This window comes from Phyllobates terribilis, unplaced genomic scaffold (assembly GCF_046119375.1).
Source record: "Phyllobates terribilis strain yellow unplaced genomic scaffold, ASM4611937v1 Scaffold_3__8_contigs__length_932513732, whole genome shotgun sequence".
Taxonomy (NCBI): Eukaryota; Metazoa; Chordata; class Amphibia; order Anura; family Dendrobatidae; genus Phyllobates; species Phyllobates terribilis.
The window spans coordinates 882876385-882890638 of NW_027362763.1; the positions used below are offsets into that span (position 1 = coordinate 882876385).

Sequence of the window (14254 nt, forward strand, 5' to 3'; positions counted from 1 at the left end):
TTCAATTCTTAGTTGGGTCACTTCCCAAGGAACAGAGACATATGAAATCTAGGAAAGTTGGCATCTTATATTTATGAGATCACTCAGGTCTGGGTTTACTCCCTTAAGTTGTCACCAGTGTGCAAAGTGACCTTGATACAATCCATTGGTAAGATTATTATTATAGAAAATTTAGATACATAAACACGATACTGGGATAAGCAGTGACATCCAAAATACACCCGAGACGCGCATTAACAACTACAATATACATTTCTTACAAACATTTGTCACAAATAATGTTAGTGAGGTCATTGTTGAGGGATAATTGAAACCAGATCACAAAACAATTTGCTTTCAGAGTCCCTGGTTGAATCCTCCTGCCATTTCGGCATGTAACACACCCATGTCTCATTTAAAAACCCAGAATCCCATATGAATTCATATATTAGTAACTGAGCTGCTGCCGCCTAGTGGCCTTATATATAGTTAGTTGTTTTGTTTTTTTGCATTTTAGCAAATTATCTAATCCGCTTGAGGAACCATTAACTATTCAGAATAAAAAAGGTCAAAATGATCCCAATTATTTTAGTGCAGAAACTCGTGTTCAAAGGATCTGTAATTATGAAGGAAAGGAAAAAAAGCTAAAGTTCTACTCCTGCCATGTTGTAAGGAACAAAAGCAAAGTCTGTTCCAAAATGTCAAATTACAGCCAATTTTCAAGAACTTTCTAACTTTCTTCAAAATTTCATGGATGGACAGATTTTAGTATGGCTCAAGACGTTCACAGGTTCTTCTGTATGCTGTTCTGTATGCCGTTATACTTCAGTACAACCTTAGACTATAGGGTTCTCCCTTCACCTTCTGGTGCGTCATTGAAGGGTATGAAGGGGTCTTGGCTAATATTTGAGTCATACAGCACCTTCATACCCCTAATTATGCACCAAAAGGTAAAGCGAGAACCCAATCATCTAGGGTTGCACTGACGCATAACGACATACAGAAGAAACTGTGAACTTCTGGGACCATGCTACTGTGGATAAACCCTGGCCATCCATGAAATTTTGAAGAACACGCTGGTGAGCGTATTTTGAATTGTCACAATACTTGTTATTTTTTGGCTGTGAAATATCAACACTTGTGCACCCCTATGTTGCAAATGTCTCAATAGTAGACACAGAATTCACAATGGGGATTGGGATAATGTCCACATGAGAGGATGAGGGACATTTTTGGCATATGAATGGGTCTGAATCTATCTCCAGGATAAGGAGTTAGTCGAGCATGCATGGCGCTTTAATAATTTCTATGAGAGATCCAAAACTTGTTGCGTGCTTAATTGGATTGATATGACTCTCTAAAGAGGGGCCTGGAGAGGAAATGCTGCACCTCTATTAAAATCTATGGAAAATTTCATAACTTGCATACAATTTTTATCAGATATGGAAACTGCAGACCTCCGTTTAGCCTTTTCGAGAACATTTTATAGACATCAAAAGAAGATTGTTGCTTTTGCTCCCACTTCGGAGACCAGCAATTATGCAAAGGATAACAAAAAAAGAAAAAAGAAGTTAGATAAAGATGTATATTGCAAAATCTAGTGATTGGTATTACCATTTAACAGTTACATCCTTTAATAAAACTTACCCTTAATCGAGCAATCTGGACTGGTGAAAACTTCCTAACTCCATTAATGAAAGGAACAAGGCGGTTATATAAAGCCTGAAAGACAATATTTTTTACTGATTAACAACTAATTTGTGTCACACAGAATTAAATAAAAAAATAAATGTAAATATCAAGAATTCAAATGTCGCCCATCCGATTGGGTCTACATGGGCAATGCATGTGCGGGTAATGCTAAAATCTACAATAAATGACTTCAGCTGTGCTTTGGAATAGCAGCAAAGAGTAGTGCAAAAATGTGTAAACCATACAGAAGAAAAAATTGCAGCACTCACCAGTCAAAAAAAAATTCCACGCTCTTACATCAAAGAGTTAAAAAGCAGAGGGGAGGCATGTGAATCAGTGGAGAGTGCTAACAGCAGTTTCGCTCTAGGTATGCGCTTCTTCTTGGCCCTCAAGGACCAGTAATAAGCACTAACATAGCGCGAAACAGCTGTTGATAATTTACTTCTCTGTATAGTTTACATTAAAATCTACAATGTTAAATTAACAAAAAAAAACACACACGGCAAAGTTGTGACACAGAAACTACTTGAATCTTGGCTGTGCCCTAGTGAATATGTCACAGTTGAAGAGTCCCATCTCCCACAGTAAATAACACTCACCTTATCTGACTGGGTGTTCTCATGCAGGATCCTTGCATCTATGGCAGCTGCTAGCAAATTATTAGCTGCTGTGATCGCATGGATGTCGCCGGTTAAGTGCAAGTTAAACTGCAATAAACAAAGATAGGCATTGTACATGCAGTTCATGAAACAGGCTCAGTTCTATTCATACACATTTTTTCCCTTTCTTTATGGGCAGCTATGACAGGTGTACTCTAGTCTGACCACCAGTCAAAAATATGTTCCACTGTATGAACAGGTCAGGCTATGACATCACACCTGGCAGCACTTCGACACATCCCCTCGTCATCAAACTTTGCCATGCCCGTTTCTCTGCATGTTATCCAATTCAGCTAAAGATATCATTACCGCTTTATCCAAAAAGACCAGTGATACAGTGGATTCTAAAACTTCCCTGACTATATGTGATGTGTCCAGATTCTCCTATGGATTCTAAGAAATGTATACTTATCTCCCTACCTCCTGTTTTTAAGAGCTGACAGGGAGAAATCTATCACAAGAAGGAGTCAAGGGACACTCCCTAAAGTTGCATCATATAGAATACACAGACTGCAAGTTAGAGAACCACAGATTTATGTAGCTGCAATATCACTTGCTGCACTTAGATCTGAGTCAGAGCAGAGCAAGTGCAGTGTGTTGAGACTCAAGCCCCCTCTTCAAAGCCATAGGTGTTATGGCAAGTGTTTGGTATCCAGAGGGGTTGGGGAAGGATTATTTTGAGCTGTAATCCCACTATTACTTGATCCCAGCAAAGCAGATTGGCTAGCGAGCAGCTGCCCTGATACCATGCTTCACAATGATCCTTCCAAATGTCTTTCTGCAGAATGATGGTCCTTTCCTCACAAAGAATTGATTTATTTTGGTGCATTATACTGATGCTCCTTGTCTAATGTGTTAGTGCTGGTTTAGATTTTCTTTATTGTTCCATAATATTTTTGATATAGATATATATATATATACACACACACACATACTGCTCAAAAAAATAAAGGGAACACTCGAATAACACATCCTAGATCTGAATGAATGAAATACTCTCATTGAATACTTTGTTCTGTACAAAGTTGAATGTGTTGACAACAAAATCACACAAAAATAATCAATGAAAATCAAATTTCTTAACCAATGGAGGCCTGGATTTGAAGTCACCCCCAAAATTAAAGTGGAAAAACACACTACAGGCTGATCCAACTTTGAGGTCCTTAAAACAAGTCAAAATGAGGCTCAGTATTGTGTGTGGCCTCCACGAGCCTGTATGTCCTCCCTACAACACATGGGCATGCTCCTGGTGAGGTTGCGGATGGTCTCCTTTGGGATCTCCTCCCAGACCTGGACAAAAGCATCCGCCAACTCCTGGACAGTCTGTGGTGCAACGTGACGTTGGTGGATGGAGCGAGACATGATGTCCCAGATGTGCTTAATTGGATTCAGGTCTGGGGAACAGGCGGGCCAGTCCATAGCTTCAATGCCTTCATCTTGCAGGAACTGCTGACACACTCCAGCCACATGAGGTCTGGCATTGTCCTGCATTAGGAGAAACCCAGGGCCAACCGCACCAGCATATGGTCTCACAAGGGGTCTGAGGATCTCATCTCGGTACCTAATGGCAGTCAGGCTACCTCTGGCGAGCACATGGAGGGCTGCGCGGCCCTCCAAAGAAATGCCAATCCACACCATTACTGACCCACTGCCAAACCGGTCATTCTGAAGGATGTTGCAGGCAGCAGAAAGCTCTCCACGGCATCTCCAAACTCTGTCACGTCTGTCACATGTGCTCAGTGTGAACCTGCTTTCATCTGTGAAGAGCACAGGGCGCCAGTGGCGACTTTGCCAATACTGGTGCTCTGTGGCAAATGCCAAGCGTCCTGCACAGTGTTGGGCTGTGAGCACAACCCCCATCTGTGGATGTCGGACCCTCATACCACCCTCATGGAGTCGGTTTCTAACCATTTGTGCAGACACATGCACATTTGTGGCCTGCTGGAGGTCATTTTGCAGGGTTCTGGCAGTGCTCCTCCTGTTCCTCCTTGCACAAAGGCGGAGGTAGCGGTCCTGCTGCTGGGTTGTTGCTCTCCTACGGCCCCCTCCACGTCTCCTGGTGTACTGGCCTGTCTCCTGGTAGCGCCTCCAGCCTCTGGACACTACGCTGACGGCCACAGCAAACCTTCTTGCCACAGCTCGCATTGATGTGCCATCCTGGATGAGCTGCACTACCTGAGCAACTTCTGTGGATTGTACAGCTGTATTTTCATGACTTTGAAAATTGTACATTCACACTGAAGGCATCAAAACTATGAATTAACACATGTGGAATTATATACTTAACAAAAAAGTGTGAAACAACTGAAAATATGTCTTATATTCTAGGTTCTTCAAAGTAGCCACCTTTTGCTTTGATGACTGCTTTGCACACTCTTGGCATTCTCTTGATGAGCTTCCAGAGGTAGTCACCGGAAATGGTTTTCACTTCACAGGTGTGCCCTGTCAGGTTTAAAAAGAGGGATTTCTTGCCTTATAAATGGGGTTGGGACCATCAGTTGTGTTGTGCAGAAGTCTGGTAGATACACAGCTGATAGTCCTACTGAATAGATTGTTAGAATTTGTATTATGGCAAGTAAAAAGCAGCTAAGTAAAGAAAAACGAGTGGCCATCATTACTTTAAGAAATAAAGGTCAGTCAGTCTGAAAAATTGGGAAAATTTGAAAGTGTCTCCAAGTGCAGTTGCAAAAAAAATCAAGCGCTACAAAGAAACTGGCTCACATGAGGACCGCCCCAGGAAAGGAAGACCAAGAGTCACCAGCCTCAGAAATCACAGGTTAACAGCAGCTCAGATTAGAGACCGGGTCAATGCCACACAGAGTTCTAGCAGCAGACACATCTCTACAACAACTGTTAAGAGGAGACTTTGTGCAGCAGGCCTTCATGGTAAAATAGCTGCTAGGAAACCACTGCTAAGAACAGACAACAAGCAGAAGAGACTTGTTTGGGCTAAAGAACACAAGGAATGGACATTAGACCAGTGAAAATCTGTGCTTTGGTCTGATGAGTCCAAATGTGAGATCTTTGGTTCTAACCACCGTGTCTTTGTGCGACGCAGAAAAGGTGAACGGATGGACTCTACATGCCTGGTTCCCACCATGAAGCATGGAGGAGGAGGTGTGATGGTGTGGGGGTGCTTTGCTGGTGACTCTGTTGGGGATCTATTCAAAATTGAAGGCATACTGAACCAGCATGGCTACCACAGCATCTTGCAGTGGCATGCTATTCCATCCGGTTTGCATTTAGTTGGACCATCATTTATTTTTCAACAGGACAATGACCTCAAACACACCTCCAGGGTGTGTAAGGGCTATTTGACCAAGAAGGAGAGTGATGGGGTGCTACGCCAGAGGACCTTGCCTCCACAGTCACCAGACCTGAACCATATCGAGATGGTTTGGGGTGAGCTTGACCGCAGAGTGAAGGCAAAAGGGCCAACAAGTGCTAAGCATCTCTGGGAACTCCTTCAAGATTGTTGGAAGACCATTTCCGGTGACTACCTCTTGAAGCTCATCAAGAGAATGCCAAGAGTATACAAAGCAGTCATCAAAGCAAAAAGTGGCTACTTTGAAGAACCTAGAATATAAGACATATTTTCAGTTGTTTCACACTTTTTTTGTTAAGTATATAATTCCACATGTGGTAATTCATAGTTTTGATGCCTTCAGTGTGAATGTACAATTTTCATAGTCATGAAAATACAGAAAAATCTTTAAATGAGAAGGTGTGTCCAAACTTTTGGTCTGTACTATATATATATATATATATATATATATATATATATATATATATATATATATATATATATATATATATATATATACACACACACACACACACAGATAGACAGAGAGATAGTCACCAAAAAAGGACTTTCAAAATTAGATATTTATAGTTATTAACCATATGCAGTGTCGGCAATATGCATTAATATTGCATAAGTATTCAGATTCATTGTCATGTTAGGAGTAAATTGCCAGTTCAGAGATTGGATTGTTAAAAAAAACTCAAAATTAAGGTTTATGAAGCAAAATGAACTTACATTCTTAAAATTAACAAGAAGCAATGTTCGCACATTTTGGAATAATTTATAATTGAGTATTCAAATCACTGAATCATGAATTATTCCAAAAATCTTCAGCCATACACTGAAGCCATTCTCTTCTTGAATTGCATTCATATTGCTGTGCTCCTATGGAACAGGTACCCTCATTCAGATAATTAGAAATTAAAAAAGTAAGAAGTAAAGCATGATATTACTTGTAATTGTACATACTATATGTGGACCTCCCTGTGGGAAAAAAAACATTCTTTAAATCAACATGACTCCTTTGTTTAAAAAAATACATTTAAATTTTTTTTTTACCAACCCATGTATGCAAAGATGAACTTATGGTTGTAAAAACATTAATATTGTTTTAGCCCATACCTCTTCCATAGGAATAACTTGTGCATATCCACCCCCTGCTGCTCCACCTAAAATACGGATAGGGTCACTCATAGTGTGTAAAGGGTTCTCATGCTTTAACATTTCTGAGAAAGAATACTAGTAAAATGTATGATAAATTACACAACAGTATAAACTAGCCTAGCAAGTAATTCCACAGATAAGTGGAAGAACTATATTAGCTCAAAGATGACAATATCGTTGACCTGTACAAGTAATGCATGAATTCCGATACACAAACCGTAACATAACCCGTTAGGGAGCCTTGCATTCCTTACACTAAGGAGGAATAAAGAAATTCCCATCGGTATTTTCGGATTTTGTAGTCACCCAAAATTTCCCCTATGATCGTAAATCTACATGCTAACGCTTGCCGGTAAAATTGCTCAAAGCCCTTTATGAGATTGATGACTTTTGGGCAGGATGTGGAAGATATACACTATTTATAGACACAGACATCAGTTTCTCATAGTACAAGAAATTGTTGCATAGAAATCCCCTAAACTGAACAAGGCAAAGTCTAATGGAAGCCCATATCAAAAATGTGTCAAAAACGTCTTTCAGAGGTAAAAAAGGGTTTATCACATTACTATGGGTGGCTCTATCGGCTTGTTAGAGAGTAGATATTGACTTTTAGGATTGCGACTTCCAATAGGTGGCACTAGAGTTCTATCATCTTCCTCTCTGAAGAGACAATTTGCATATGGGTGGCTCTAAAACAGTACATTTTCTAAACAAGAGGCAACTTAAACACTAAATGCTAAAGGTTACACATGGGGAACTCTTCCTGACGTATACTTTTTCCAATACAAGGGTCACTCAAAAAATAAAATCTGGGATATACTTTTTTTGTATCCCTATGGCAGACAGATGCCCATTAGGGTTGAGCGAGTATGCTCTGTCCGAGTATGCTCGGGCCGAGCTCCGAGTATTTACAGCTGCTCGGTGATATGGTTTAATCGCTCCCGTGTGCATGATTTGCAACTGTTTGACAGCTTTATTACATGTGAGGAATGTGTAAGAAATAGACATTCCTCACATGTAATAAAACTGTCAAACAGTCGCAAATCATGCACACGGGAGCGATTCAACCATATCACCAAGCAGCTGTAAATACTCGGAGCTCGGCCCGAGCATACTCGCCGAAAGGGTTAATAGAACATACTCGCTCAACACTAGTGCCTATGCATTCACCTAAACTGATCACTCTAGGGGGTATACATCCTGAACGTCAACACCTTATGAGGTCTCAAAAACTGCCAAAACTCACAAAGTTTAGCCCAAACCAACAGTGTGAAGTTAACTTTTTTAAGCAACTATAATGAGATCGTCCTACCATGTTAATCGTGTATACTTTACTGAAACAGATGGGATCCATATGTCTGTGCATTTACATATATTAAACCCATTCACTCCCAATGAAGAGTGGCCCCAAACCACGGCACCTTCAAATTTCTATGCGTAGGGCACAAAGTGGGAACAGACTTCTTGTGTTCTCATTATTCTACCAGCAAGTGGACACAAGAGGTAAAATAATTCAATGAAGTTGAAGTTCACCTTTGACTCCAAAAGTGGGACCTTGTGAGGGCTGTCTCAGACATGCAAAGGAATTGATATTTTTATGAGCAGTCAGGGCCTGCACTAGCCCAATGGTAACGGTACTTTTTCCTTCCCCAAGAGGCGTCGGTGTTATTCTGTTGGATAAAACAAAAGCAAGAAAGACAGGAAGAAATTATTTTCTATATTGAAAATACATCAACATCTCTACTGATCAGGGCTTTGGAGTCGGTAAGCCAAACCTCCGACTCAGACGCCTCAATTTCCATGTCACCGACTCCAACTCCGACTCCCTCATACATGGCTCATGTTTAAGTGATAAATTTACTGCAGCACAGATTCATCTCAGCTAAAAGTCTAGATCCTTACATCAGGAATAGAACAGACATTTATAGGACATTTCATAACTTTCCCAAATTCTTATAAAAACTGCTGTCAGTGAGGCAACTGTAAAGAGGACATGCTACGGCCACACACATCTTGTATTTAAGCATAAGAGAAATCAGCAATTCTGGAACGAGATCCAATAACTGCACTGAATTAGGAGAGGGATTTTCCTGTGACCATAAAAACAAACCTGCCTTTTGAATTAAACTATCAGAGACTTTTGCAGGTCTGTTTCCGGCTACACTTCAGATGCCCTGGAATATCTTGCTTTATCGCAGGACCTGACTATCCCATTTCAAAGCATGACAATCGTACATACTTCAAAAGATACAAAAATCGGACTATAGATAAAAAAAAAAAAAAAAATCCAGCAAGGTACCATACCTGGTGAAGCTAGCAGACAATTTAGATAACTCTGCAAGCTATTCAATTATGCATAAAGATGTGATTTCTAAAAGCTAAACTAAGAAAAATAATGATTAATAATATATCATATTAACTATTTCCAGACTGGCCGTACACTAAAGGTCTAGGCCGTCTGCATTAAATCTGCAGTAACGTTCTAGCACATCACTGCATCATAGAGCACAAGATCATGCAGCTGCAGGAATGGGAAAACCAGCTGTCAGACACAGCCAGACTCCGCACAGAGAGCCCGTTGTATACAAGGATGAACTTATGGTGGTAAAAAACTTTAATATTGTTTTATCCCATACCTCTTCCATAGGAATAACTTTCATAGATCCATAGAGAAGGCAGAGATGGTTTTATACCAGTGCTAAACAAACATTGTGCACACATTATAGGAAGCAAAGATATCCCTTCCATCTCTGGACCAAAAAGTCATGCGATTGCTGGGTGCAGGGGGGAATAGGAGCTGCTGGGTCCTAGGAGACCCAATGACCTGTTACAGTCAGGAGGCTGCATTTCTCTGTACCTGGGGCTAATACACCAGCCCCAGTTGCAAGGAAAATCAGATTAAATAAGGGAAAAAAAATAATTGTTGAAATGCCCCCAAAGGTTTATTATGACATTATGGGAGGCACAATATGTGAAATAAATAATAAATAAAAAAATCTGGAAATAAAAAGTGCAGTAGCTAATCAAAATTGCTGTTACTAGCTCTGTGCATGTAAACAGATAAAAGTCTGATCTATAAAAATAATTGTTATGGAAATGGGAACATTTTAAAATGTATTTTAGGGTTTGCTTGTATCCAAACAAAAAGTGAAAAATATAGGACTATAAAAAAAAACATTATGTGAAAAAATCAAATTTAGGACCCACTTATCAAAAATAAGAAATAAATTTGGATATCCAAACGAGGAACATTTTTTACAGCTCTTTAAGGTTGAGTGCCCATGATGAGTTTTTGACACTGCCCATTTTCCTTGCGTCAAAAACGCAGCGTCTTAAGTTCCAGCAAAATGGTTGAGATTCATAGAAATTTCCTGCCCACTGTGCTTTTTTGTCACTCAGCATAAACGGACATGCGGTGTGCGGTTCAAATCCACAACAAGTCAATTTCTCTTGCCGGTACGTTGAGTTTTATGTGCAGACGTTTCCTAAAGACTTATATCAGGCAAGAAAAAAAAAAACCGCAACCTCAATATTTCAAAAAGGTTTAAAAACCAGGAGTTTCTGGACCAGAAACTCAGTAAAAAGACTGCTGAAACGATGACTTTAGGACCCACATAAATGATCTAATCAGCCGGTGAATAAGCGTTTTTCTCTCATTCGGATGCTGAATGTTATGTTTTACACACCAATGATCGAGAACATGCATTCTTATGAATATTGTCCATTAAGTTTTTTTTTTAATGTATGAAGGTATAAACACTCTTTACTTCAGATTGATGTAAGGATGAAGCCCATTGTTTAAATCAAATGTCAGAAATGGGGCATGTCCTGAAGTGGTTAAACTAGACCTAAACTGACATGTTACTTTACTAAATGATAATTTTTGAATACTTTTCCAAGCAGTTCAAAGATTTTTTTCATGACCCATTGTACTTTTTGCTAGTTGAAAATTATGGAAAATTTATTTTTTCACTTACAAAAAAAAAAAAAAAAAAATTACAGAAACATTTTGGAAAACTTGCATTTATTTAAGGGTTAATCTTTTTTTTTGCCCTTCAAGCAGATCATGTAATTAACTATATAGCGTACTATGACTGTCTACTTTAGGTCACAATAATTTTATTGTGTCCATTTATTTTTTGGGGGGCAGACATTCTCAGTTTCGTAGTAAGTGTTCATATTTTCAAGAAACTTTTCAGAAACTTTTTTTATTATGATGCAGTTCTCAAGTTTGAGGGCCTGTATACTACGGTGCTTTATTGTGGTGATACTGTGTTCCCTTTCATGGTTGCTGCTGAATGTCCCCCTTAGGTCTATTTACCAACTCTTGCTACCCATATTCCTTGTATTTACCTGTGACTGGGCTATATTCACATTTGTGAACTTATTTTTTCAACCCATCACTTTGAGAATTGAAGGTTGACTCACTTCTTTACTACTGTTAATTCAGATATAGCTATTATTACTTCCTGCCTTAATTATGCACAAGCACTTTATAAAGCCGATCAGGAATTTCACATAACTGTTTAAATGCAGCCTTTTATTGATTGTGACCTACTGAGAGAAGATTATATATAATCTATCTGACTCTGTTTAGACTGATAGCCTTTTCTGGTTCCCTAAAGCTTGTGCTTGATGTATTTCTGCCTTAATTGCTGCATACCTTCTGCACGGACGTGGCACTTTGTTGTCGCTTTTTTCTTTCTTATTGGAACTTGTTTAAGGTTTTCATTAATTGCTCAACAAAGATTGATACCTTTTTACTTGAAACTCCAGTTTCCTATATTCTACCCATATAAATGTAGGCTATCCGCCCAGGAGAGAAAATCACATTAGGTTAGGTTCCCAGCAAAGAGGATCGCCTTGTCGTTGGCTACTGGGTATACAAGAATTGGCCAATTTATGAACTAAGTATCATTATTTTTTCCTATTTTCTAGAACAGTAATGCAATTCCAATTTCATGTTTGCATACTATATATAGCACTACAGAGTGCAACTTTATTTGTTAGTTATATAAGGAGATGGCTACTCTTAGTATGCACCTGTCACACCAGGTCTCTGTTTGGAAGTGACGGACAGTGTGATATTTATCAGCTGCATATGACAGCTATAGCCATCATATAGCGTTATGGGAATAAAGGAGAAAAAAAATGGTAAATAAACCTGTGAATACATATATTACTATGGGAAATCTTACATCACCCAGTTGCTACAGGTTTACCAAGGAAGATCCTTAGCCAACTAGCTAATGCATTGATACATTGGGAAAAAAATTCTTACCCAGCAACTAAGACATATTTTCCATTTGGCTGATCTTTTAACCTCTCCAGAAGAGACAGACGTACTTTGGCTTTCGTACGGCCATACATTTCAATTTCATCTGTAAGCAATCCAATCTCCTTGGCAAGCACATCAACAGATTTTGGATGCTGTCCACGGGAAATCTCAATATCACTGGAAACATTAACAGATACTCCATCTTCAGCCATTACAAGACACATATGATGTTTTATTAATACACTTACAATAAATAAGGCATGCGCATTACAAATATATCACATAGCAGTGTCAGCAGTATTTACGAGTACTGTGCCATATATCAATCCTTCCTCCATATTCACTAATGTCCCATGTCGGTCATAGTACAAGCCTGCCATCATGTAAGAATGAGAAGGAAAAGAAAGAGTAAGGATATGAAGGGCACACCATGTTCTTTACTATTCTGTTAATGGGGTTAATGGACAAAAGACAATCTAAAATTCCAGATGTGAGGGTCTATAAAGTACAATCCCTTAAAGTGGTTCTCAAGGGAAAAAAAAAAAAAAATTAAATGGAACCAGTCACATAATTAAAACAGAAGCCAGTCCTAGAAACGTGACTAGGACAGGCTTCTGTGAAGAAACAGCTGCCAATACATGTGTCTCAACTAACAGAGGAGCTGCATCATAAGTACATGTGTCTCACTCAGCGAGAAATGCTGCGACATGAGACAATATAATTCTCCTCAGCTGACTGAGCTTAAAGGATATTTTCTCCAGCCTCAGACCTCAGTGCGCTGTCAGCCGAGACACACAAGTCAGGTATGTGTGCTTACGATACAACTATTCTGTCATTTGAGACGTTTTGGGACCGGTGTTTTTTTCAGACTGCAACCGATTCTGACATGTGAATTGGAAGGACTGTCATTTGAATAATGTGATGGGAGCCACTTTATTGCATTCTTAAAGAACTCCTTTAACAACAACATCGTACTGTAGTGATAAACAAGATCTTTACAGCTGAAGTAGTGGCAAGCTGGCCATACAAAGTAGCGACTATCCAATGTGATTGGCGGCTTTACCCAACTCACCGGATGGCATGTGTCGGAGGGAAAAAGGAACAGGCATGTAGGATTTCAGCATGCCTGACCCTTTGTTCTGACACACGTATTTCTGTCAACAGTTAAAGAAATATAAAATAAACAAGGAAAAGCTGCTGCTGGTTAATCAAGACCGTATCGCCAGCTGTAACTTAGGCACATAATACAGGTGAATTACCATAATGCTGGAGCTACGCGTCTACTATGGCACAACAGCGAAATACAAGTGTATGATGCCCTGAGGGTATTGCGACAAGCAAATTGAAAACAATCCAATGTGGTTCAACTTTTTGTGACTTGCTATTTGCGGTAGCAGTACCCTTCGGGTCATAATTTGACCCCGTTCGCTCGTATTATGCTGCGATGGGGCAGTGAAACCTAGCAAACTTTGGTTGCGCAACAAATGTTGCAGCCGAAGCCCCCATGTAGCCCGAGCCTACAGGTAATGTATCAAGATTGAAACTTATAACTTATCCACAACATAGGAGAGAAGTTAGTGATTTAACAAAACAGGGATCTTTCTACACAATTTATTGGTCATAAATGTGGAACATTATCACAGATTAACCATCAAGGTTTGGGTCACCAGGACAGACGAAGGTAGGGGTGTCAAACTTACAAGTCAGTATGGCTATGGATGTGGCTTAACACAGATCCTGGTGTAATGCTGCTTGCAATGTTGAAAAAATGATAGAAAAGCTCGAAGTAGAGCAACAATGTTAGGGCTTTTGGTATTTAAGCACTAACTCCGCCCATTATTAAAAAGGAAGTGGAGCACGGGGTCTGACCAAGCACACCTGACAAATTCATCATTCAAGTGGCGTAAATTCTTAAAAATGCATACAAGCCCCTACCTGACGCACAATCTGGCAGTGAAGAACGGCAGTTGAAAAATGCGCTAAATTCATTTAAGAGGTGCACAAATCTTAATGACTAACGCATCTTGCTTCAGTAAGAATGTCAGACTAAACTTCAGTCTTAACGAATTAGGTCCATAAAGTGCCTGAGAACTAGAAGATCCTATTTTTTTCACCTTTCATCTCTCACTATTCTTTTATTTTAAATTAGAAATCTCTGTATCTGAAGAGATCAGG

The 14254-nt window shown here is 39.5% G+C and overlaps 1 protein-coding gene across 4 annotated transcripts in view; it reads right to left on the reverse strand.

Moving 5' to 3' along the window:
• The window catches only part of MTHFD1L (methylenetetrahydrofolate dehydrogenase (NADP+ dependent) 1 like), a 267649-nt gene that overhangs the window by 190409 nt on the left and 62986 nt on the right, over positions 1-14254 (reverse strand). For all 4 annotated transcript variants that reach the window (XM_073672671.1, XM_073672673.1, XM_073672670.1 and 1 more), the window contains exons 11-15: positions 12083-12256; positions 8335-8471; positions 6760-6806; positions 2271-2378; positions 1627-1701 (exon numbers count right to left, since the gene is read on the reverse strand). In XM_073672671.1, the coding sequence (XP_073528772.1) occupies positions 1627-1701; positions 2271-2378; positions 6760-6806; positions 8335-8471; positions 12083-12256 (541 nt within the window). The remainder of the gene's footprint in view (positions 1-1626; positions 1702-2270; positions 2379-6759; positions 6807-8334; positions 8472-12082; positions 12257-14254) is intronic.